This window comes from Triplophysa rosa, linkage group LG1, assembly GCF_024868665.1.
Source record: "Triplophysa rosa linkage group LG1, Trosa_1v2, whole genome shotgun sequence".
Classification (NCBI taxonomy): Eukaryota; Metazoa; Chordata; class Actinopteri; order Cypriniformes; family Nemacheilidae; genus Triplophysa; species Triplophysa rosa.
Window position 1 is genome coordinate 13,078,605 of NC_079890.1, and position 27,297 is coordinate 13,105,901.

General features: G+C 37.7%; 1 protein-coding gene across 2 annotated transcripts in view; it reads left to right on the forward strand.

The window, feature by feature from the left end:
* The window catches only part of ppp2r5b (protein phosphatase 2, regulatory subunit B', beta), a 37,178-nt gene that overhangs the window by 6,633 nt on the left and 3,248 nt on the right, over positions 1-27,297 (forward strand). For both annotated transcript variants that reach the window (XM_057335970.1, XM_057335978.1), the window contains exons 3-13: positions 1,235-1,431; positions 1,961-2,062; positions 2,191-2,283; positions 6,880-7,010; positions 7,098-7,157; positions 8,278-8,386; positions 12,217-12,270; positions 12,372-12,422; positions 12,830-12,949; positions 13,091-13,218; positions 13,339-13,440. In XM_057335970.1, coding sequence (XP_057191953.1) covers positions 1,235-1,431; positions 1,961-2,062; positions 2,191-2,283; positions 6,880-7,010; positions 7,098-7,157; positions 8,278-8,386; positions 12,217-12,270; positions 12,372-12,422; positions 12,830-12,949; positions 13,091-13,218; positions 13,339-13,440 — 1,147 coding nt within the window. The remainder of the gene's footprint in view (positions 1-1,234; positions 1,432-1,960; positions 2,063-2,190; positions 2,284-6,879; positions 7,011-7,097; positions 7,158-8,277; positions 8,387-12,216; positions 12,271-12,371; positions 12,423-12,829; positions 12,950-13,090; positions 13,219-13,338; positions 13,441-27,297) is intronic.

The following is a 27,297-nucleotide window of genomic DNA, read 5'->3' on the forward strand; positions in this document are numbered from 1 at the left end:
ATCTGTTTTTTCAACATCTCTCTCCTTTGACCACCTTCTTCACTCCACCCTTTTTGATTGACTCTATCTGAGCCACACTGTGAAGGTTAAGACTAATTCATTTTTAATGGAGAATAATTGTATGAAGTGCCATGCTGGGACTGGAAAAACTGAGAGAACATTTCAGATGTTGAACAGGAATGTTAGGGCATGTAAGTTGTGGGAGTTTTTGGATGAATGAAGCAGATTTTCATGGTTATGGTGGCTGAGTAGCTGCGTCCACAGAGAGGCCAAGACAGAGCAGGGTTAAAGATAGCGCCCACTAATCCTGTTAGCACCAGACGCCTCCGCTCATTTCTCATTAGCATACACTTCAAAAATATACATTACCATGCTGTCTGTCTACTCTATAGATGTTAGTGTGTGTGTATTTGTGAGTATATAGCTTAAAATGTACAAAAGTCTGTATATATAAAGTGTGGAAGCACAGAGTGACTTGTTATGTTTGTGAATAAATCAGATAATAGCATTTAGCTCAAATCAAATACAGCCAAACTTAGTAAAATTGTGATTTTTTTATTAATGTTTTCCATTTTTATTCTTTCTATTTACTATAATTTTTTTAAACATTTTTACCCGAACTCTATGGTTATCAAATACGGAAAAGCCCAAGCACTGGATTTTAGTTTTAACCCATAATGCTGGGTTGTTTGTACCCATGGTTGGGTGAAAAATGTGAACATTTTCTAAGTTAATTAAAACCAGGGCTTGGGTTTGTCCATATTTTACCCACCCAGCATTTTGTTTGCAATGGCTCATTGTCTAAGGCACATTTTCAGGAATGTTAGTCAAGTAAATTAGGGTTGCATAATCCGTAAAAATTATTTGTCTGTGTCAATATTGTACTTGAGAAATAATTTCTTATTATTAGCACAGGTAAAAATGTTTGTGCTGCTTAATGAAGTGTGGCACTATGTTTTTTAAAGTGCTTGCTAAAATGTGTAATACTTATTATTAGTAATTATTTTAATAATTTATTTTAACAAATCTATCAGCAAAACTATTGTTTTAACAAAATGATCACAAATGTATCTGGTAATATAACTGTATTGAATTTAAGAATGCTTCTATATGTCATGTGCAGCTATGTATTTGTGCTCTCCTGCATAAACGAATGAAGATCTTGACGTGTCTGGTGCTTTGTGGTGCTTTGTACATTTCATTTGATTTCTCTGCTATCATCCCTGCCTCTTAGATGCCCCAGTGGCCGAACTTCACGACTTGTTCTGTAAGAAGCTTCAACAATGTAGTGTGCTTTTCGACTTTCTGGACTGTGTCGCCGACCTGAAGGGAAAAGAGATCAAACGTGCGGCGCTGAACGAGCTGGTGGAGAGCGTGGCCACCAGCCGCGGGGTCCTCATCGAGCCCCTTTACCCAGAGGCTATTAAAATGGTGAGACGGATCATGAAAGAAAGAAAAAGTGATGGAGTAGAACGAGATTTGATAAATAAGCAGAGGAGGCTGAGAGAGATAAATTGGCGTTGAGGAACGTGCTGGATCTCAGTGCTCTAAAGTGCACTTAAAGAACCATTTGTTTCCTTGTGTTTAGCTACAGTGGCTCTGTACTGTATGTAGCGGATTAGAAAAACACCTTAATTGGAAAGCAATTGATTTTTGTTTTGTTAAGCAGTCCGTTTAATGTTTTGATACAAAATTTGTTGTATTGTTTCATGGCTGACAGGTCACTTATCACTGTCATATTTTTGGATAGGGCACCATGGTAATACCAAGGTCTTCCAAGTACAGCTGTGAAATATGAATATCATTTAGTACAATGGTAACAAAATCAAGTACCATGGTATTAATATCACTGTACACATGTTCAAGAGGTTAAACACATACATTAAAGGGATATTTGAATAACCTGATGCTTATTGTGCTAACTCTTTTCGTCTGGTTCTCATTCACTCTTTCACTGCAGATCTCAGTGAACATTTTTAGAACTCTCCCACCCAGTGAGAACCCGGAGTTTGACCCAGAAGAGGATGAACCAGCTCTGGAAGCCTCCTGGCCGCATTTACAGGTACATATATTTCTGCATTTATATACACATAAACGCACATTAACACATATACTCACACCATGGGGTGAGAAAACACTCAGTTTTTTATAGCTTGTCTCTCTCTCCTTTTTCTTTTTTTTTAAATGTAGCTGGTGTATGAGTTCTTTTTACGCTTTCTTGAGAGTCCAGATTTCCAGCCGTCTCTTGCCAAGCGCTATGTGGACCAGAAATTCGTTCTGCAGGTATAGAGCTTTTTTGTGTGTGTTAAGAGTTTCTTAATAACTTGAGAAAGCATCTGTAAGTAGGGGTGTAACAATTTATCGCATATCGCAATTCAAAAACATTAAGATATGTATCGTAGAGCTACTAAGAAATATATTGTAGCTACGGCAATATATTTTTAAATGAAATATATTTTTTATATTTTTATGATAAAGTTCAGTATTTCTATTCAGTTTCTATTCAGTTATTATTGGCTTACATAAAAATGGTTGAATTAAACCTTGAATGTTGACAATTCCTTTACAAAATAACAAATGTTACTAAAATGGTGAATGTTTTGGGAAAAATCTGTCATTTGAGTGTCAGTTATATATATATATATTTTTACAAATATAATGCAATCGTAATTGTAAACCCAGCATTGTGTACTGTATCAAAGTCTGTTTAGGGCATACCTGTCAACACTCCCATTTTGGCCGGGAGTCTCCCGTTTTTCACACCCATCTCCTGCCACCCTCCCGTTTTGTTATTTCTCCTGTAAAACTCCTGTATTTCAGTTATTTCTCCTTATTTCTTCCGACGGAAACCGAAACGCGTTCGCTTGAATAGGGGGATGGCTCTGTGGCTTGAGCCACTGTCCATTTGCTCTCACAGGCTGAGGCGCCCTTTGATAGGTGAAATTGAACGGTAGCCGAAGTGGGGTAGTATGGAGAGGATTCACATTCCCGCTAAAAATGTCCTCTTATTACACAGCTAAAGGTCCTCATATTACACTCCGTGTTTGTCATTTAACGCTCGTTCCTCACAGTCTGTGTCCGTGCGCTCACTTGAGATGGCAGATCGTTCCATTGACACGTAGGCTAGATGCAGAGTCTGCAGCTAGTGCTTGTTCTGCAGAAGTAATATTTTCGCAGTTTTTAAAGTATTTCTGTCGGTAATGTATTGTTTTTTTCTCTTGGTCTACTGTAACAGTATTTGTGGATGTCTGCCTAAAGTTAAACTAGTGAAACCTATATCATCTTTTAACAACACATTAGCTGTTGTTGTTAAGCTTTTTATGCCTTTACAACAGTGGCGGAGCCAGAGGGGGTCCAAGGGGGCACTGAACACCCCTGACATCCAATTGGTCACCCTGTGTGCCACCCCAAAATTTGATTTGCTACTTATGTTGATTGACATCTGATTTCACCTCTCATTGAACAAAGCTTTTATTTTGACGTTCGGCGGCACACGAAAGTCAAGCAAGTGTAACAGCATCGTTTACCGCTATTTTCATCATATGTTTTTTTTTCTTCTATTTCTCAGTTGGTTGTGTAATTCACCAAATCCAACCTAATATAATCTTAAACATAGCACCATATTGAAACTGAACTTACAATACCAGTGTTACATTGTGCCCCGCTCTCCCCTATCTAAAATGACTCCACACAGAGTAATTGTGATACAGAAAAGAAAAAGACAAGAAAAAGCACAATAGAAAACAATATGTGTTTACAGCTGACTTAATTAAATGATGACTTTCATATTGTATGTTCTATACAGGTCGAACTGAAACATGACACGTAATGCAGTTTTTGTAATACCATTGATTGTTAGCATTTTCACAGTCTGCGCTATGATTGATTATATGTTCCTGTTGGATAGAAAACTAGTGCTAATGTTTTGACCGAATGACTCGATTTTGAATCGGGTTTGCTGTTTTTTGAAAGAGTTAGCATAACTCTTGAAACTATTGAAAAAGGCATTCAGCATTTTGAAAAGTTTGTATTTATTGAACAAATTGTGGTTTTGGCAAGAAAATGAACTATTTGGCTAATTGTGTGATGTAGGTGTGTTACTGTGTTAAGAGTTTAGAAAAATCACTTTAAGTATTGGTAAACATTTGTTAGCAACTGAAAAAAAAAACTGTAAATGACACAGTAGTTCTGGCATCAAACTCTAGATGGCGCAGTCCTAAAGTCTAAACCAATCTGACATAATAACTTACTACATGGGGAAGTGATTGGTTCCCTCCGTATCAGCAGCCTATGAGCTTGCTGCTCTACGTTTAAATCTCGGCTAGTGATTTTTGTAGTGCAGCTACAATACCCTCCTCCTTCCCCAGGTTCACATGTATAGATCTGCTACAAGTTGATCACATAAGCTATGAGGTTTATTCATAATGTTATATGTGCAGCAGCATTCCTTATTTGCACACAGCAGCATGTTGTGGATGTATTGGCAGTAACAAGTCTTCGTACTTTTTCCGCCGCAGCAGCAGCAGCGTAGTATATCTATTCCGCCAAGACCAAATACATTTATATGTCATGTACACTACCATGCTAAACCCTCCTCGAGATGTCATGACAGAAATACGTTTCACTCTAGCCTTGGGTTTAGGATTCCTAAACATTTTCATTGTGTAAGTTAATGTTAGGCTCTATTAATAGATAGTGTCGTTTCCCAACATACATTGTTTACATCAGTGTCGGAAATTAACAGAGGCTTTGGAAAAATATGACAACAAGGTGAACAAAACTGCCCTCCAAATTTAAGATAAAAGGGGACAAACGGTCCCTGCATAATAAAAAACTAACTACGACAGTCGCAATCTAAATAAGATTAGAATGAATGAATGTCGATGACAGCGTTTTTGTTCTGCTTCAGCTTTGAGCATTACATCCAATCAAGTTCATGGTATGAATATACTGTCCAATCAGAGGCGTTTAAATGATTCACCGGTGAAGAAGAGATGTGTTGAAGTGCGCCACGCTCACAAAGTTTATCATTAATAACAGCGTACAGATACGATGTAAGAAAGAGATTCATTATGTAAAGTTGTCAGACTCTTTAATGTATATCCTGAAGCCATTGAGTGTTTTAGTGATTGAATATTGTGTTTTCTATATATTTAACAGATTTTTGTGTTCCTTCGAGAATCAAAACAGCAATAAAATATTTCATAAACGCTTCTCATCTTGTTTTGTAGCGTGTAAAACCTTTTAATGTATTCTAATATCTGAAAGTAATAATCAAGATGACAACATCAAGGGAAATAATCAGCATCAATGATTTTTTGTTATCTTGCAGTCCTATCGAATGAGTATATGTTTTATATTTATTACATCTGATATGATGCTCTATCCACATCAGTTTAAAGACACCTCTGGTGCTGCTTTGTTGTAAATTATAGAGTTATCAGGATTAAACTATTTTCAACATTTTCATTATTCATTTTCATTCAATTCAATTTCATTATTTATATTTTATAATTTATTTCATCTACATACATTTAGAATTACATTAATCTCATTACGTTGTGCAATTGTTTTGTATTCATTTGTCACATTTGTGACAAACTCTGGGAGGTAAATTATCACTTGCACCTCTAATCTGCAATCCTATTATTTATTTATAATTCGATGCCAGGTCAGGTTTACACACAAATTTTCTGTCATGGTCTGTGGACCCCCTGAAGTAGCCTTGGCCACCCCCTGGCCACCCCATATATAAAACTCTAGCTCCGCCACTGCTTAAAATGTGTTATGAAAAGAGTGTTGTGTACTGCAGACAACTTTGAATACAACAGGTCATATAGAGTTTATTTCAAGCGGTTCTTGTAAATACTAACTGCAATATGCAAACACTGGTACATCCAGCAATCCATGTAAATAGAAAATAAAACATTCTCCTAACTAATAAACAAAGTTAAAACAACCGAACTACGGGATGCGTAAAGGAACAAACTGCTCGAGGTTTTTAAACAGCGTTTAGATATATTTTATGTCTGACGTTGAGATCTCGGGCAAAATTTAAATATTAAATGATACCTTGCAGATATACCATGCATGGATTCATGGCCCTGTGAGCTGCATTAAACAGTCTGTCTTATTATTCTGAATAAATATATTGATTTACATGTAATAACATAAATATTATGTTATGTTAGATATAAAATAATTAAAACATTTATAACAGTGGGGTGCCCTATTTGCCCTGCACAACAACACATTCTCCCGGATTTTGGTGCCCAAATTTTGACAGGTATGGTCCTGCCACTCGGCGGCTATCTCTGCAATGCTTTGCAACAGTTATTATGTAATTCAAACAAGAGTGAATGGGGAATACTGATATGTCTACAATCAGCGGCTAAAATCCCAATTAAACGACATTTAAACAATGATGTTAACTGTACCATAATGTTTGTTTCTTATGATAAAATTGCGATTAAAAACGTAATTGTTCTTGTTGCTTTACATACTACGCATGCGCAAAGGGCAGCCATATTGAGTGTTGCGTTCCTCCCCAATCATTTCAATGGCAGTGACCTATCTTGTTAATATTAATATCTTTGATCGTATTGAATCGTGAGCTGAGCGTATCATTTACACCCCATCTGTTAGCATTTCCATTCATCTCAATGGGAGTTCCTCAACTGGGGCATGAGTGGTGCATCACATGTTGAGTTTCTCAGCATCTACCAACATGGTCTAACTGGACCATGCTAGCTAGCAAGAAAAGGCAAATAACACCACTAAAACATTCTCGCTAGGTGTTAGGACACCATTGGTGATTTTAGTAATGTGCAAAAAGGCTGACTGTATGTGTGTGTGTGTGATGTGCGTGTGTGGATGTAGCTGCTGGAATTATTTGACAGTGAGGACCCCAGAGAGAGAGAATATCTGAAGACCATATTGCACCGCGTCTACGGCAAACTCCTGGGCTTGAGGGCCTACATCCGCAAACAGATCAACAATATCTTCCTCAGGTCAGACACAGTAAACAAAGAGCATGAAATGGAATGATAATACACAGCCAATGCGCTTAGTACTTGAACTTTTTTTTAACATTACAGGTTCATTTATGAAACTGAGCGTTTCAACGGAGTCGCTGAACTTCTGGAGATTTTGGGGAGGTAGATGTTCATTTACACCTTCATAGTAGAAAGAACAACATTGAACTGCATTCATTAATTATTATAGATTATCACTGATTATATTTAATAATAATAAAAATGATGTACATATATCATTTTTATTTATTTTATCAAATGACATTTACAAAGCAAATTAATATTTCAATTATTGTGTTACTCCCTATCATTTATTCCTCGAATCAAGTGTTATGAAGTAAATACTGTATATCTTATGACATTTCAAAGCAATAAATTATAGTGTTACATAACTTCACGCTGATATCCCCGTATCACTATATTACTGCGGCGAGATGCTATATGTTGTGTGTGTAAGCTGGTGATTCAGACACCACCGACATCACCGCTTGCATCGTCTGCGTGTTCCGAACGTTGCCCGTTTTTAGCATGTCCAGCAATGTTATTCACAGCCATGTTCTTTGGGAACTGCCGCCGCTTTGCCTATTTGGTTCTACAGAATCAAAATTATGCCTATTTCTGAGTATGTTTAATAGCATAAACAAAGCAAACCTTTGACAGAGAGAAAGAGGGGAGAGAGAGACAGGACCGGGGGGAGGGATGAGTCAGAGTGTTGGGGATGGAGGTCTAAATTCAGGTTGATGCCAGTAGTATTTATAGTGCCTCCCACCCACACATCGCTCTGATCACTACTGAGAAAGAGAGAATGAGGTAGAATGAGAAAGCTGTAGCGAGGGAGAAGACAGACAGGATGAGAGATAAAGTAAAGAGATATGCAGAAGAAGACTGAAGAACGAGACATAAGGGAGGACGGAGATTGAATATGTAAAGCATGAGAGATAGGTAGATGGTAGAATAAAGAGACGAAGCGAGAGAAAATATAGACAGAATGGAATTAATAATAGTTAAGCAATGGAAGGAATAGACTGAGAACGAAGATAAGACAAAACAAATGATAGGAAGAGAGAGCAGAAAGAGAGGAATGATGGGGGGGGTTAGCGGGGGATTAGTTGATGAACAATAATGTAGCGAATGAGTGTACAGAGCATCATGCAGACAACTGATACTAATCCTGTTTACTCTCCTGCCTACTCACTCCTCTGCTCTCCTTTTCTCTCCTTTTCTCTCCTTTCCTCTCCTCCAGTATCATAAATGGCTTTGCTCTGCCCCTCAAATCAGAGCATAAGCAGTTCCTGGTGAGGGTCCTGATCCCCCTGCACACTGCCAAGTCTCTCTCCATTTTCCATGCGCAGGTTAGAGTCAGACACACTGTGACACCCGCACTGGGATGCACACACAGCTCTGAAACTGTCAAGTGAATGGAGATCTATAAGAAAGAAGGCACTTGTTCATATAATCTCAGTAGTAATGCAACACTATAGTTTTTAAATAGCTGCTTACCTCAGTAGCATAATAATTCTGTCTGCCTTTTGGTAAACACTTTTTCTGTTTATTAGGAGGTAGGACTTTTAGGGCTTGAATTCAGTGTTAAGGCCTATTTAATATGTAGCATCAATGTTTTAGTGTATATTTAGCTCAAGTAAATTATGAGCTTATATCATTAATTACGATATATTGGATGGTATATTGCAAATGAACAAAAACTGTACAAATTTTCACATATTTTAAAATTGGTCCAATTTTAAAATATTGTCACTGTCAGAAAATTTGAGAAATTTCGGTAGCATAGGGAAGGTGGGATGAAGCGATGATTGGTGACTATGTCTGGAACCTGGTTTGTGAGGAAAGTATTAGTCATAAAAGACAAAGCGATCAAATGTACTGTACTCCTCTGAAGTTTTGGACGACTCATTTGTAGTGACTGTTATGTTAAACTGTTATTTTGAGCTGAGTGTTATGCCAGTACTCGTAATTTCTCCGTACGAGTAATAATACAGATAATGTGTGAAAATAGTACTGTCGATTGTAAAAAAAAGAACATGAATTTCGTTTTCAGCATGTTAAACTTCGTAAAGAAACAGTAAAAATTAAAGGGAAACACAACTTAAAAAAAGGTTACATTGTGTTATATGAATGGACTCTGATGGGATCACACACCACATGAGGGCGCTAAGTACTAATTTAAGATAATGTTAAATACTTTGGTCCTTAAAAGTATTTTGACACTTAAAAGAATAGTTCACTTAAGAAGTAAAGGTCTGTCATGATTTACTTGCAAACCTACATGCAGTTTTTCTGTGGAGTAAAAAAGAAGAAATTGCTCTTTGCCTACAATATTAACCACTTCTGTCAAGCTCAAAAAGGAAAAAGCATAATAATGGCTTAATTTTTTTTTCTACAACTCTCAAAAGATAATCTAAAAACCTTGCCGCATGGCTTTAAAAGACTCTTGTTACGGAGTGCAGTTATGGCAATTTACTGCTGTTTTTTTATTTGTCTTTTGGAGAGAAGTGGTCAATAGAAATGATCAATGTACAGAAAAAAAAGGTTCTTTAAAATGCTTTGTTTTGTGCACACATAATGTTTAATTTATCTTTGTGTGTACACATAAATGTGTATGATGATGTGTGATTGTTTTATGTAGATTTTTACATATAATGTTAATGCCTGCAGTTTGTATATCTGTGAATGGGTAGTTAAACCTTACCATGTGTCCTATGGTGTGACAGCACAAATTTAGATATTTAGAAATATTATTTATATTTATACATAAAATAGCTTTAGATAGAGAGCTTTATCTTCATTGTTAGTCTTTTTCAAGTTTTTTTTGCTGTCACACCATAGGACACATTTAAACATTTATTCGTCAACTACCCGAATGTCAGCATGTGTATGTGTGTATTCTGAAAGCGCTTGCCCTACATTCCTACACTTTCCTGCCGCTTGTCAATATCACCCCATCCATAATTCATTGCCCACTCCAGGGAGTTTATAATTCTTACTGCCCACGAGGGCATTGGGGGTGCTCCCAGGGAATGCCTTCAGTTGGCCAGCCTTCTTTATGCAGCCTCCATAGAAAAAAGGCACAGTGCAGCCAAATTCTTCATTACCCAAGGCTTCTCCAGCACATCACATATTTCTAGAGAGCTCTAAGCAAGATGAAAGGCTAAACAGACTGACAGACTTTTTTTGAGAAATGGTTATGTCACCAGTCTGTGTGGCACTGTATGTTTCAATGGTTCTTTTGCACTGTGTGTCACCTGTGGCAGTGGTGATATTGTTACTATTTTTAACTATTTGCATAAGAAATAATTGCGAGGAGGAAAGTATGGCGTATAGTGGAAACAATAGAGACAATAAAAACTAAAAGTATAATTATAATGTTCTCGAGTTAGAAAAAGATTCCGGAGGAAAAGAATAAAACAACAGGTGATGGGCTCTCACCCCCCAGGGAAAAACAGAGATGTGACATCAGTCCTTCCGAATAAGACACACACACACAACTTTCTCCAGCCTAACATCTCACCCAGGCAACCATGCAGAAGGGCTTCCGTGGTAACCAAAACCCCAAATGCACTCATGGCCATATCAGAGGCGCATACACATGTGAACGCACAAGTTTGTGTGACGTCCCTTTGGAAAAGCATCTTTTTCTCAGTCTTGCCTGTGATCTCTGGGGCTCAGATGCTGTTTTGTGTGTCTTCTCTTTAGGGTATATATTAATCTTGAAATAAATGCTGCATGCGTGAATGTGTGTGTGTGTGTGTGTGTGTGTTTTGTAGAGTCATTATTTAGTTCTGTATAGTCTCAGTGGTTCAGTGACATTTAAAATGTAGATTAAGCGCTTTTCGAGTGTACAGAAACGTATAGTGTCATTAACTATAACTGAATGATTCTGGGACGTTCATAGTGATTTTTCAATTGATCAAAACTGAAACTAAGCAAATAAATGAGCAAGTCTAGGTTACGGTTGATATTCCGAATATTCCCCAGAACTCATAAATTGGCATTCTTGGCAGACGTATTGAAAATCCAGCCAATTATCAGCAACAGGAATTCATTTCAAACACATTATACCTTAACTCAATGTATAAAGTATAGTGTAAATAATGTAGTCTCATGATTAAAGCCTATAGAAAGGCAAGACTTGAGCAAGGCAAATTAACCTGGGAGATCAATTTCATTAGTCAAATATCATTTAATATACAAATGTCATCTAAATGACTACTTACTATATATAACCAACTTGTCCTTGCATATTTTATTAATTAAGTGCAGTAGCAGTGCTTGCTTGCTTTATACGCCTTACACATTGCTATTCGTCAAAATTGTTCTCACCAACCGGTTACAAACTTTCTTCAAAATATCTTCTTTTGTCTTTTGCGGAAGAAAGAAAGTCATGAAGGTTTGAAATGACAAGAGGGTGAGTAAATGATGACAGAATTTTCATTTTTGGGTGAACTAGTTTCTATTAAATATACCAATAATATTGGCACTTGAAGGGATTGCCCACCCAAACATAAAAATTCGGTCATTATTTATTTACCCTCGTGTCGTCCAACAACCTTTATGACTTTCTGGGGAACACAAAAGAAGATTTTGAGAAATGTCTCAGTGGTTTTGTGTCCATACAATGCAAGTCAATAGGGTTCAGTGGTTACCAACATTCTTCAAAATATCTTCTTTTGTGGAGAAAGAAACAGGTTCATACAGGTTTGGAATGACACGAGGGTCAGTAGAATGAATGAAAAATAGTAAAAGAATGATCATTATTGGGTGAACTATGCCTTTATTTATTGTTCAGTATGGGTATGTGTCACTGCTGGCAGATTGATGATAAAGCCATGTGGTGGCATTTAGGATTCAGATTAGCAGGAGACTTTATTTGTGATGTCAGCTCAGTCCTTCAACTCAAACTGTGAAAGGCAGATAAGAGCTTTTATCTTTTCTCACAGTGAAAGAGCGGGTTTGCACTTTAATCGATGAACAATCTCCCTTAAGAATGGTTGCACTGACCAACATCACCCCCCTAACCTTCCTTCCCTATCCAACCCTCTCCACACACACCCTTAAACCAGCAGCACCTGCAGATACAATCAATGTTCCTTTGAGGTTACTCATATGGTGTGTAGACAACCTGTAGACTTATGACTTTATTAAAATGTTGTTCTTTGTTGTTTAGCTGGCTTACTGTGTGGTGCAATTCATGGAGAAGGATGCCACAGTTACAGAACATGCAAGTCAAATGTCATTCTGTCATGCTTTATAAAACAAATATGTCACACACAATCCAAGATGAGTGTTTGATTGTTTGGTCTACTTACTGTCCTTTATTAGATCATCAGGGGGCTGTTGAGATACTGGCCCAAAACATGCACTCAGAAAGAGGTACGAAAAGCATGAATACCAGCGTGGAAACTCGTTCTGCAAGACCTAAACAGCAACACTGGCCCAGAAGCACTTCCTGTTTCAGTTTTTTATTTGTATTTATTTATTTCCATGTGTTTCACACATGAATCCATTTCAAAGATGTCAGTTTAACATTTCAAATCTGTATTTATTACTATGTTCTATTGGTTGTATTTTGTTCTGACATACTGTTAGGTGGAACAGGAAGTGCTTCAGGGCCGTGTTGTTTACATCTTGCAAAACAAATCTTGTCCATAGTCTGATATTTTGATCAAGCCGATTAATTGGATGGTGTCTAAAATGTTCATAGTTTCGATTTTTTTAACATTTCTTAATTTACGTTTTGCTTATTTTCTGTGGATTTTGAGTTTGTATATAATCCTCAGGTGATGTTCCTGGGTGAGATCGAGGAGATTTTGGACGTGATTGAACCATCTCAGTTTATCCGGGTGCAGGAGCCTCTGTTCAAAGAGATCGCTGCCTGCATCTCCAGCCCTCATTTCCAGGTCAGATTCCTCTTCAACACTCAAGCAGAACTCCCATATTGTGTTTTACCACCCCTGTGTGCCTGTCGTCAGTGCTGTAGAACACAAGAAGGTGTGATAAAGCTCTCATTCTCTCTCTTTATTTTATTTTTTCTCTTTCAGGTTGCAGAGCGGGCTCTGTATTTCTGGAACAATGAGTACATTCTGAGTCTAATTGAGGAGAACTGCCAGGTCATCCTGCCTCTGGTGTTTGGCACTCTGTACAGAGTTTCCAAAGAGCACTGGAACCAGTCAGTGTTTTTTTAACATCCCTCATTTAAAAACCTTTTAATATCGTTATTGACGTCAATCAAGAGATCCATTAGAATCCATCAACAGGCCAATAAGACATTTCTCAATTTTTTCGTTAGGACGATCATCTCTCTTATCTACAATGTACTGAAGACATTCATGGAGATGAACGGCAAGCTCTTTGATGATCTCACTGCCTCGTACAAAGTGGAGAAACAGAAGTGAGTACAGAGCTTAGAGGTAAAATATAAACGGCACATTTTACTTTTTTAACAGTACATTTTGTAATGTAGTGAACCTGGTATATTTGCAGAAGATGTAGGATGGGACTTAATGAGAGTTGATTGGAATGTGATAATTGTGCATTCAATATTAGAATGGAACCAGGAGGATGGAGGGGAGGGGCTTAAAAGAATAGGCGTCTCATCGGACGTACGTGCCTCGTTCGAAGTTAACTTCCGTTGTGTCTTTGGTTATAATATAACAAAAAAAATGATTTATTTTAGTGCTGTCAATCGATTAAAAAAATAATCGGATTAATCACACATTTTCTGTGATTAATCACGATTAATCACACATAATAATAATATTTTAAAATATACTTTTACATTTGAATAATTTCACATTTAATCTTCAAATTGATGTAGAAACAACATATTTCTTTAACAGCGTCATTTTATGAATGAAAGAAAACATTTTGATATTAGTACTGTAACTGATGTCTCTATTAAATTGATTATTTTAACATTAATTATAGCCATTCAACAATATAATTGAGAGCTATCATGAAATATACAAAAATTGAAGGAAGTTCTCGAACACTTTACAGTCTTTAATGCTAAATTATAAATTAAATGCTCATTAAATTTACATAAAATTCTCATTAAAGCTACAAAATCACATTGATTTCTTCTTTTCTTTTGTTCTTTGATTAACATTAGTGACAGGAGTCACAGCAGCACGTTTAAGAACGTGGCCCCTTTAAGAGCTGTCTCAGTACGCAGATCTGACCGTCACCGCACTCCCATTTTCACAACTCTTTGCATTCATTTAAGATTTTATTTTACACTTTGAAGTCTTGCTTAAGAAAATGCAAGACAAAACGGGCTTTCTGACATAATCTTGTATGGTTTTATCCATTCAAGCACGAAAGAGAACTTAACACGGATGCGCTGTCTGACAGAGATTCACCGACGCAGCCTTCAGCCCGTGACTGTTTACACCAGACTGGACCTCGCGTTGCGTTTTGCCGCGTCCCACAGTTTAGAAGCGGTCTATCTTCATTGAACGCGTCAAAGCAGCTGTTTAAAATCGCGCTTAAGTGGTTTAAAAGCCTGTACACCATGGGTCTTCAACTACTTTTCTTTGAGGGCCAGACTCCAAAAGTATAAATAGGATGCGGGCCAGTTTGTTTAACATATCCTCATTTCTTCTGTTATTTTGTATTTCTGTTATTTATTTAGTTTTGTTCCTTTTATACTGTTTTTGTTGCTGTTACTTATAGGTCATATATTAAAACATGCACACAAATATTGCATCCAGTATTTGTCCCTTTTCATGATATTAAATTAAAAGGAATATTGTCTTTTTAACTGTGTTTTATATTCCTCAATGCATTACTTTACCCAAAAATTGCTACTAATTTACTCACCCACAGTTCTCCAGTACATCCAAGATGTGGGTGGCATTGTTTTTTCAAGAAGATATTTCTGAAGATATTTGGTTGAATTAATTAAAGTTAAATCAATAAAAGTAAAAAACGCAAATACATTCAACACAAAAGTAATCCCTACCCCTTGTGACGTTAAATTGGCGTCTTATAAAGCGAGTCAATTGATCTGTGCAACAAACTGAACGCTATTATCACATCTTCGGGTGAATTCAAATCGCATTCATGCGCCCCACGCACTTATAGGGCAGATCCTTTGTATAGTGCGAGTTCTGGGGGAAATATAGCCATTATTCACAATGAATGCAGTAATAAAAACAACACCGTTTCCCCTTATCTGAGACAACCGTTCACGTGGTGTACCCATACATTTAGCCTACTTTCAAGGGCACTAAACGTGTTTTAGAACGCGACCTATCGCGTGCGCAAACCGATTGCCTGTGGCTGTGCAATGCATTGCTGATTATAACGTTGTAAATAACATTAAGTTTCTTGGACTGACCGATCAAATCGCTTTATATAAGACGTAAATCATTATGAGCCGCGGGAATTACTTTTGTATTGAATGTGAGCGTTTTGGGCTTTTAAAGATGTGGCGTCTCAGGAGGACGTGCATTTAAAGCACACCGTTCTTAAAGTCTCTCCACTTATTTGAAATGTTAAGGCGGGCCAGGTAAAGATGATTGACGGGCCGCATTTGGCGGCCGCCAGTTTACTAGCCCTGCTGTACACGAATAAGAGCGTGTTTACATAATGTAACGCTAGACAAAGAATGTCAAAACAAACGGATGCTGCGTTAATTGCGTTAAATATTTTTCACGCGTTAATTTGAAAAAAATTAATCGCTAACGCGTTAACGTTGACAGCCATAATATAAATAAATTAGGGCTGTCAACGTTAACGCATGCCATTAGTTTTTTTTCAGATTAACGCGTTAAAAATATTTAACGCAGCATCCGTTTGTTTTGTCATCCTTTGTCTAGCGTTACATGATTTGAAACGCGTTCAGTGTAGATAGACAGCGTTGACGCGTTCAGTGTAGATAGACAGCTTCTAGCTGTGGGACGCGGCAAAACGCAACGCGACAGCAGTCCAATCTGGTATGGCCAGCCGATGGTGTCAGAATTACGCCATAGATTAAACGCGTTTATATCCGAACGCCGTTTTTTACCGCGTTTTAAACAGTACTTGCGCCGCAAAATACGGCGTCGCGATTCCAAACGTCGTAAAAAACACGCGAAAAGTCGTCCATAATGGCGTATTTAACGGCGTTCTAAGGCGCTTGAAAAGCGCCGCCTTTGCGCCGCTGTCTTGCCATATGACGCCGTAAAAAACGCCGTTTTGGTTGCACAGAGCGCGCGTCTTTTACAGCGTTTTGTGTGTTGTATAATGAGCCCCTCCCACTGATTTCCGCAGCCAGTAAATTTGAACTGTTCTCACCCAATCACTGATGAACTGAGCCAGACCAGAGCAATTTACCACTGATCATTTTACAGGATTTTATTATTTGCGCAGTGTTACCTTTGCTAACATATCATTGCTTGCTTTCCGAAGAAGCGACTTCTTCTCTTTGGAAATGTAAAGTTACACAACGTGGTCAGCAATTGTATAGGCTAAAGGCCAACCAATCCCATTGTAATGTATCCTGCTTATTACATATAGCGCATATTGCCTACGTGAAAAGCAAAAAAGCAATCGGTTGAAATATTGTATTAGCTAATTTCCAACACCAGAAATCACTCCTGGTATTAGCGAGGTCAGCCAGACTAAAAAGTAAACTGCATTCCCTTTAAGCAGAGGCTGATGACTGTGAGTGGTAGTCTGCTGGTTAGCGTGATTGACTCGCAATCGCTGACAGCGTCAAACGCTGCTTCGAGACCCGCTCGAACCATCAGTCAATTTTTACGTTGTTTGTCTTGTTCTGTTTATCTGTATCGCTTGGTCGTTTTTAGATTTATATTTCAGTACTTAATGCGTGGTCTGTATGAAAAGAAAGTCTGGAATGAGAGATCTTTTTATAAACCGTATCTGCACTTGATTTTTGCTGCTGAACTCACACATCAGTGGACTTTCGTGCAATAAACAGGACGAACGAACAGTAATAGATTTTACATTTACGCATTTAGCAGACACTTTTATCCAAAGCGACTTACAGGGGCCTTTTAGTCTATGCATGTCTCTTATCAGTAGCCCATGTGATTTTAGTTTCCATATTACAAAAATTGATTGACTATAAGGAGACGCAATAATGGGGCGCAATGATTGTAATGTAACTAGCATGAACTTATTAACTAAAATATAACACAGTCCAAGTCAATGCCAAATGCCTTGCCATTTACCTCCGTGAAGAGACTGACGCTATCATGCGTGGAACTGCAAAGAAACTTACAATACACAGCCACGTTTCCTTTTGAAATGGAAAAAAATATTATTCAGCACATAGAAATAAGTGCGGGATTCAGGCCCGGCGACCCAACCATGCAGACTAGCATGGCGAGAACATGGCAAAATGAGTCGGGATGCGGGCATACTTACAAGCTACAGGCAAAACTATTTTAAAAAGTTGGTTTGCACAAATATGGTGGTTAAGCCTACTGATCCCATTGCTTCGAATAGTAGGCCTAATTAGACGTAATTACAGTGGCAAGAAAAAGTATGTGAACCTTTTGGAATTTCATGGTTTTCTGAATAAATTTGTCATAAAATGTGATCTGATCTTCATGCAAGTCAAGGGTATTGACAAACAAAATGTGTCTAAAAATAATAACAAAAAAATCTGATCTTTCATGTCTTTGTTGAACACACTCATTCAACATTCAAAATGGCAGTAGAAAAAGTGATCCCTTAGAATTAATAACTGGTTGACCCCCCCTTGGCAGCAATAACCTCAACCAGGCGCTTCCTGTAGCTGTGGATCAGACCTGAACATCGTTGAGGAATTTTAGCCCATTCTTCCTGGCAGAATTGCTTTAGCTCGGTCATATTCTTTGGACGTCTCATGTGTATGGCCCTCTTCAAGTCAATCCATAGCATCTGTATTGGGTTGAGTTCTGGGCTCTGACTTGGCCACTCCAAAAGGCGGATTTTGTTTTTCTGAAGCCATTCTGTTATGGACTTGCTCCGGTGTTTTGGGTCGTTGTCCTGTTGCATCACCCACCTTCTACACAGTTTCAGCTGACGTACAGCCATTCTCACATTATCCTGAAGAATTGTCTGATATACTTGGGAATTCATCTTCCCCTCAATGATTCCAAGCTGGCCAGGCCCTGATGCAGCAAAGCAGGCCCAAATCATGATGTTTCCTCCACCATACTTTACAGTTGGGATGATGTTTTCATGATGATATGCCGTGCCCTTTCTACACCAGATGTAGTGCTGTGTGTTTTTTCCAAATAGTTCAATCTTAGCTTCATCAGTCCACAAAACATTTTGCCAATACTGCTGTGGAGTGTCAATGTGCTCTTTTGCAAACTTCAGGCGTGCAGCAATGTTCTTTTTAGTAAGCAGTGGCTTCCTTCGTGGTGTGCTGCCGTGGAAACCCTGCTTGTTCAGTGTTTTACGTATTGTAGACTCATGAACAGATATGTTTGCAAGTTCCAATGATGCCTTCAAATCTTTGGCTGTCATTTGGGGTTGTTTCTTTACCTCATTGATGATTCTTCGTTGTGCTCTTGGTGTTATTTTGACTGGGTGCCCACTTCTTGGCAGACTAGCAACAGTCCCAAAGTGTCTCCATTTGTAGATTGTTTGCCAAACTGTAGACTGGTGAATTTCTAAAGCCTTTGAAATAACTTTGTTAACCCTTGCCAGCTTTATGTAAATCAACACGTCTTGATCGTAGATCCTCTGAAAGCTCTTTTTGGCGAGGCATGGCTCACATAAGCGTATTCTTCTTGTGCAGAGCAAACTCCAAAAGTTTGAGGGGATTTTATCAGTCAAAGTAGCTGTAGTCCACACCTCCAAACTTATTATCTTAACGAGACTCCAGGTGTGCTAAAACCTGACTCCAATTAGCTTTTCTGAGGTCATTAACTCAAGGGTTCACATACTTTTTCCACAAGCACTACAAGGTTTTTTGGTTGTTCTAAATAAAGACATGAAAGATAAAAAAAATGTTGTGTTATTATTTTAGACACATTATGTTTGTCAATACCCTTGACTTAGATGAAGATCAGATCACATTTTATGACAAATTTATTCAGAAAACCATGAAATTCCAAATGGTTCACATACTTTTTCTCGCCACTGTACATACACTGTAAAAAAAATCCTGTTAAAACAGATAAAGTACTGGCAGAAAATTACCAGTACATTTTCCTTTATTTTACAGACATTTCTGTTAATGCTAAAATGTAATTTAATTCAGTGCAAAATGTAAAATACAAGTGAAACAACTGTATAAAATGAATACGGAAAATTCCTTCATATTAATACAGTATATTGTGCCCTGTTTTTACGGATTTTTTTAGTGTAGGCGATGTTTATGATGCACCTGCTGATGAGAACGATTCTGCTTGACGCATTTAAAAAAAGAATAGAGTTTTAAAAAACATAATTAAAAAGCATTTCATACATGTTAATGCACAGCTTTATTGTAGGCTAAATAAAGTGCATTCATTATTACTGCAAAAGCTGCATATCAAGTAGAGCGAGTCTGACTATTGCGTTAAAGGAATTAACATACTGTACTAGAGAAAATAAAGTGCGGGACTTGATTGATGTTAAGGGTTATTCAAAGATGTTAAGACAGAACAATGATCTTACTCTGACTGAAACATCCAAAGTGCGCACATCAGAATGTATGTGTCTCGCAAACATAATTATGTCTCAAGTGAATGCTTGGTGAAATGCCGGGGGAAATATTTGATCCTTCCAGGTCTTAAGGCCTTAACTCTCGATGTCAATCAAATAAATAAAATAAAATAAACATAAATAAAAAACATAGACTTTTACCTATAGATAGGGGTTTTTGAGTTGGTGTGTGTGCCAGTAATTTTTTACATAAAATTCACTTGAAAAAAAGGATTTTCATAAAAATCTTTATTCCATTAATCAAAACATAGTAATATCAATGGCCACTACAAGGATTTAGTACCAAGGCCATGGTGAATTAGATCCTGGCTCAGCTCATCAGTGATTGGGTGAGAGCAGTTCAAACTTATTTGCTGTGGAAATCAGCGGGAGGGGCTCATTATACAACAGACAAAACGCCGTAAAAGACGCGCGCTCTGTGCAACCAAAACGGCGTTTTTACGCCGTCATATTATCGAAAGCCAACAGGTTCACAATTCGCGTGCTTTTGATCGCCGTATTAATATTAAAACGCCGATTTCTTAACGCCGCCAGGCGTTAATTAAGCGCCGCCTGGCGCTAAATTAACGTCATACGCCGCCACGCGTTAAAATAACGCCGCACGTATGGCAAGCCGATGGTGTCAGAATTACGCCATAGATTTAACGCGTTTATATCCGAACGCCGTTTTTGACGGCGTTTTAAACAGTATTTGCGTATGGCAAGCCGATGGTGTCAGAATTACGCCATANAATCCCACTTGTAATGTATCCTGCTATTACATATAGCGGTATTGCCTACGTGAAAAGCAAAAAAGCAATCGGTTGAAATATGTATTAGCTAATTTCCAACACCAGAAATCATCCTGGTATAACGAGGTCAGCCAGTAGTAAACTGCATTCCCTTTAAGCAGAGCTGTACTTGAGGGTGTCTGCTGGTTAGCGGATTGACTCGCAATCTATGACAGCATCAAACGCCGGTTCGAGACCGATCCAGTCAATTTTTACGTTGTTGGTCTTGTTCTGTTTATCTGTATCGCTGGTGTTTTTAGATTTATATTTCAGTACTTAATGCGTGGTCAGTATGAAAAGAAAGTCTGGAATGAGAGATCTTTTTATAAACCGTATCTGCACTTGATTTTTGCTGCTGAACTCACACATCAGTGGACTTTCGTGCTATAAACAGGACGAACGAACAGTAATAGATTTTACATTTACGCATTTAGCAGACACTTTTATCCAAACGACTTACAGGGGCCTTTTAGTCTATGCATGTCTTCTTATCAGTAGCCCATGTGATTTTGTTTCCATATTACAAAAATTGATTGACTATAAGGAGACGCAATAATGTTGCGCAATGATTGAATGTAACAAGCATGAACTTATTAACTAAAATATAACACAGCCCAAGTCAATGGCAAATGCCTTGCCATTTACCTCCGTGAAGAGACTGACGCTATCGTGCGTGGAACTGCAAAGAAACTTACAATGAAATGGAAAAAAATATTATTCAGCACATAGAAATAAGTGCGGGATTCAGGCCCGGCAACCCACTCATGCAGCCTAGCCTGGCGAGAACCATGGCAAAATGAGTCGGGATGCGGGCATGCTACTTACAAGCTACAGGAAAACACATTTTAAAAAGTTGGTTTGCACAAAATGGTGGTTATAAGCCTACTGATCCCATTGCTCCGAATAGTAGGCCTAATTAAACGTAATTACATACACTGTAAAAAAATCCCTGTTAAAACAGATGAAGTACTGGCAGAAAATTACCAGTACATTTTCCTTTTATTTTACGGACATTTCCGTTAATGCTAAAATGTAATGTAATTCAGTGCAAAATGTAAAATGAGAACATGCATACTGAGTGAGTCTGGTCATTATTTATTCTTTGTTTCATATGCTTTGTCGAGTAAAATCATCATATCTAAATGCTTGGGTGAACGTCCGTTTTCAGTCTGTTGAGGCCGGCTGCGAGAAACGCGTCCTCCACGGCATGGGGCAGATAAATATACAGTTTAAGGTTGCTAAGCAATCAAGCTTATTATTTTTTTAATTTTTGTAATGATTATTTTGATTAAAGTAATCAACCTTTAATCTGCATTTAGACGCCGCGCATTCTCTCATATAATTTAATTATATGGGATGATATCTCAGTTTCAGTTTGGGTGGAGTTTCTGACTTTGCAAAACTGCATTATAGTAAATACTGTTTTCTGTTACGAATAAATTACTCTTCTAACTCTTGTTCTCTTACCTATTTATGTTACCTTTATTATAGGTAATAAATTAATAAAATAAAATAATATATTATGTTATTAGATTAAGGTTCGGTAAATTCCGTTAACATAGCTTAATTAGAACGACCTTGCTTGTTCTACAAACACCATGCACTGTGTTTTACTTAAGTGTTTTTTTTTTTTTAATAGATTTTCTTCTGTAAAGCTGCTTTTGAACAATGCACATTGCGAAAAGCGCTATATAAATAAATTAAATTTTATTATGCAAGCAGGAAGAAAAAAGCAAAATGGTTCAGAATTACGAACGCGTTTACATCCAAACGCCGTAAAAACGCGCGAAAAGTCGTCCATAACGCCGTATTAACGGCGTTTTAAGGCACTTGAAAGCGCCGTTTTTGCCCGCTGTCTGGCCATATGACGCGCGTAAAAAACGCCGTTTTGGTTGCACAGAGCGCGCGTCTTTTACGGCGTTTTGTCTGTTGTATAATGAGCCCCTCCCACTGATTTCCACGCCGATAAGTTTGAACTGCTCTCACCCAATCACTGATGAGCTGAGCCAGGATCTAATTCACCATGGCCTGCTACTAAATCCTTGTAGTGGCCATTGATATTACTATGTTTTGATTAGTGGAATGAAGATTTTTATGAAAATTTTTTTCAATGAATTTTATGTAAAAAATCACTGCAGCCAATTCCAGCAAATTTGGCACACACCAACTCAAAAACCCCTATCTATAGGTAAAGTCTATGTTTTTTTATTTATGTTATTTTATTTTATTTATTTGATTGACATCGAGAGTTAAGGCCTTAAGACCTGGACGGATCAAATATTTCCCCGGCATTTCACCAAGCATTCACTTGAGACAATAATTATGTTTGCGAGACACATACATTCTGATGTGCGCACTTTTGGATGTTTCAGTCAGAGTAAGATCATTGTTGTGCTTAACATCTTTGAATAACCCTTAACATCAATCAAGTCCCGCACTTTATTTTCTCTATACAGTAGATTCCTTTAATGCAATAGCAGACTCGCTCTGCTTGATATGCAGCTTTTGCAGTAATAATGAATGCACTTTATTTAGCCTACAATAAAGCTGTGCTTAACACTATAGAAAGTAATCAGGCACTTTTCTATGCATTTTTTGAGGTCATAGACATAGATGTCTATTTTAGAACGTTTGTCAATACCCTTGACTTGATGAAGATCAGATCACATTTTATGACAATTTTTCAGAAAACATGAAATTCCAAAAGGTTCACATACTTTTTCTTGCCACTGTACATACACTGTAAAAAATCCCGTTAAAACAGATAAAGTCCTGGCAGAAAATTACCAGTACATTTTCCTTTATTTTACAGACATTTCCGTTAATGCTAAAATGTAATTTAATTCAGTGCAAAATGTAAAATACAAGTGAAACAACTGTAAAAAATGAATACGGAAAATTCCTTCATATTAATACAGTATATTGTGCCTTGTTTTTACAGATTTTTTTAGTGTAGGCGATGTTATGATGCACCTGCTGATGAAACGATTCTGCATGACGCATTTAAAAAAAGAATAGATTTTAAAAAACATAATTAAAAAGCATATCATACATGTTAATGCACAGCTTTATTGTAGGCTAAATAAAGTGCATTCATTATTACTGCAAAAGCTGCATATCAAGCAGAGCGAGTCTGCCTATTGCTTAAAGGAATTAATACTGTACTAGAGAAAATAAAGTGCGGGACCTGATTGATGTTAAGGGTTATTCAAAGATGTTAAGCACAACAATGATCTTACTCTGACTGAAACATCCAAAGTGCGCACATCAGAATGTATGTGTCTCGCAAACATAATTATTGTCTCAAGTGAATGCTTGGTGAAATGCCGGGGGAAATATTTGATCCGTCCAGGTCTTAAGGCCTTAACTCTCGATGTCAATCAAATAAATAAAATAAAATAACATAAATAAAAAACATAGACTTTACCTATAGATAGGGGTTTTTGAGTTGGTGTGTGCCAAATTTGCTGGAATTGGCTGCAGTGATTTTTTACATAAAATTCACTTGAAAAAAGATTTTCATAAACATCTTCATTCCACTAATCAAAACATAGTAATATCAATGGCCACTACAAGGATTTAGTAGCAGGCCATGGTGAATTAGATCCTGGCTCAGCTCATCAGTGATTGGGTGAGAGCAGTTCAAACTTATGGCGTGGAAATCAGTGGGAGGGGCTCATTATACAACAGACAAAACGCCGTAAAAGACGCGCGCTCTGTGCAACCAAAACGGCGTTTTTTACGCGCGTCATATGGCCAGACAGCGGCGCAAAATACGGCGCTTTCAAGTGCCTTAGAACGCCGTTAAATACGGCGTTATGGACGACTTTTCGCGCGTTTTTTACGGCGTTTGGATGTAAACGCGTTACGTAATTCTGAACCATTTTGCTTTTTTCTTCCTGCTTGCATAATAAAATTCTAATTTATTTATATAGCGCTTTTCGCAATGTGCATTGTTCAAAAGCAGCTTTACAGAAGAAAATCTATTAAAAAACAAACAAACAGAAAAACACTTAAGATAAAACACAGTGCATGGTGTTTGTAGAACAAGCAAGGTCGTTCTAATTAAGCTATGTTAACGGAATTTACCGAACCTTAATCTAATAACATAATATATTATTTTATGTTATTAATTTATTACCTATAATAAAGGTAACATAGGTAAGAGAACAAGAGTTAGAAGAGTAATTTATTCGTAACAGAAAACAGTATTTACTTATAATGCAGTTTTGCACAAGTCAGAAACTCCACCCAAACTGAAATGAGATATCATCCCATATAAGTTAAATTATATGAGATAATGCGGCGTCATACGTCTAAATGCCGATTAAAGGTTGAAAATTACTTTAATCAAAATAATCATTTCAAAAATTAAAAAAATAATAATAAGCTTGATTGCTTAGCAACCTTAAACTGTACTATTTATCTGCCCCATGCCGTGGAGGACCGCGTTTCTCCGCAGCCGGCCTCAACAGACTGAAAACGGACGTTCACCCAAGCATTTAGATATGATCGATTTTACTCGACAAAGCATATGAAACAAAGATAAATAATGACCACGACTCACTCCAGTATGCATGTTCTCCATTTTACATTTTGCACTGAATTACATTACATTTTAGCATTAACGGAAATGTCCGTAAAATAAAAGAATATGTACTGGTAATTTTCTGCCAGTACTTCATCTGTTTTAACAGGATTTTTTTACAGTGTATGTAATTACGTTTAATTAGGCCTACTATTCGGAGCAATGGGATCAGTAGGCTTATAACCACCATCTTTCTGCAAACCAACTTTTTAAAATGTTTTTTCCTGTAGCTTGTAAGTAGCATGCCCGCATCCCGACTCATTTTGCCATGTTCTCGCCAGGCTAGGCTGCATGAGTGGGTTGCCGGGCCTGAATCCCGCACTTATTTCTATGTGCTGAATAATATTTTTTCCATTTCATTGTAAGTTTCTTTGCAGTTCCACGCACGATAGCGTCAGTCTCTTCACGGAGGTAAATGGCAAGGCATTTGGCATTGACTTGGGCTGTGTTATATTTGAGTTAATAAGTTCATGCTTGTTACAATCATTGCGCAACATTATTGCGTCTCCTTATAGTCAATCAATTTTTGTAATATGGAAACTGAAATCACATGGGCTACTGATAAGAGACATGCATAGAGTAAAAGGCCCCTGTAATCGCTTTGGATAAAAGTGTCTGCTAAATGCGTAAATGTAAAATCTATTACTGTTCGTTCGTCCTGTTTATAGCACGAAAGTCCACTGATGTGTGAGCTCAGCAGCAAAAATCAAGTGCAGATACGGTTTATAAAAAGATCTCTCATTCCAGACTTTCTTTTCATACTGACCACGCATTAAGTACTGAAATATAAATCTAAAAACGACCAAGCGATACAGATAAACAGAACAAGACCAACTACGAAAAAATTGACTAATGGTTCAAGCCGGTCTCGAACCGACGTTTGATGCTGTTATAGACTGCGAGTCAATCGCGCTATCCAGCTGACCACCACTCACAGTTCTTATTTTCTGCTTAAAGGGAATTCAGTTTACTGTGGCTGACCTCGTTTATACCAGGAGTGATTTCTGGTGTTGGAAATGAGCTAATACAGTATTTCAACCGATTGCTTTTTTGCTTTTCACGTAGGCCATACGCGCTATATGTAATACATGTAATACGCAGGAGACATTACTATGGGATCGGTTGGCCTTCATACAATTGCTGACCTCGTTGTGTAACTATACATTTCCAAAGAGAAGAAGTCGCTTCCTCGGAAAGCAAGCAATGGTTTGTTTAATATTAGCAAAGGTAACACTGCGCACAAAATAAAATCCTGTAAAATGATCAGTGGTAAATTGCTCTGGTCTGGCTCAGTTCATCAGTGATTGGGTGAGAACAGTTCGAATTTACTGGCTGCGGAAATCAGCGGGAGGGGCTCATTATACAACACACAAAACGCCGTAAAAGACGCGCGCTCTGTGCAACCAAAACGGCGTTTTTTACGCGCGTCATATGGCCAGACAGCGGCGCAAAAAGCGGCGCTTTCAAGTGCCTTAGAACGCCGTTAAATACGGCGTTATGGACGACTTTTCGCGCGTTTTTTACGGCGTTTGGAATCGCGACGCCGTATTTTGCGGCGCAAATACTGTTTAAAACGCCGTCAAAAACGGCGTTCGGATATAAACGCGTTAAATCTATGGCGTAATTCTGATACCATCGGCTTGCCATACACCTGTGGTGTGTTACACGATTTATCCCACCTAACTGACGTTCAATCTGTATTAATTGTGTGACATGCCCCGATGTCCTCAGCTACAAATATATAAATGTATATCTTTGTAGAGTAAACACTGACAGTTTAGTTCCTAACCATAGTTTTGTGTCCAATGCATTTGTAAAGTATCCTGTAAATTGTATTCAATTTAGTAGATGTCATTTAGTAATAGTAACTGTAAGAAAATTAGAATATATATATACAAAAATTATATATACACCACCAAATGTGAATACTTCTAAAAAATGGATCATCAGAACTGACATTTCAACTTTAAGAAAGGAGTCATATGACATGATTGGCCAGTTAACCAGTGCGTAGTTATTGGTCGAATACCGCAAGTGTGATGGAAACATCAGTTTCCAAAGCAATTGTACTGACAGGTACGCCCAATTTATTTGCGTATACATTTGGGCGGTCTTAGTCAAATCATACCACGAACTGACGTAGATTTGTGGGGGTGTGGTTACACGAGGCGTTTCAGGCAGGTCTGGGTGAGCATTCACTTTTAGATAGAATGCATCTTTTGTTCCCACACTTTAAATT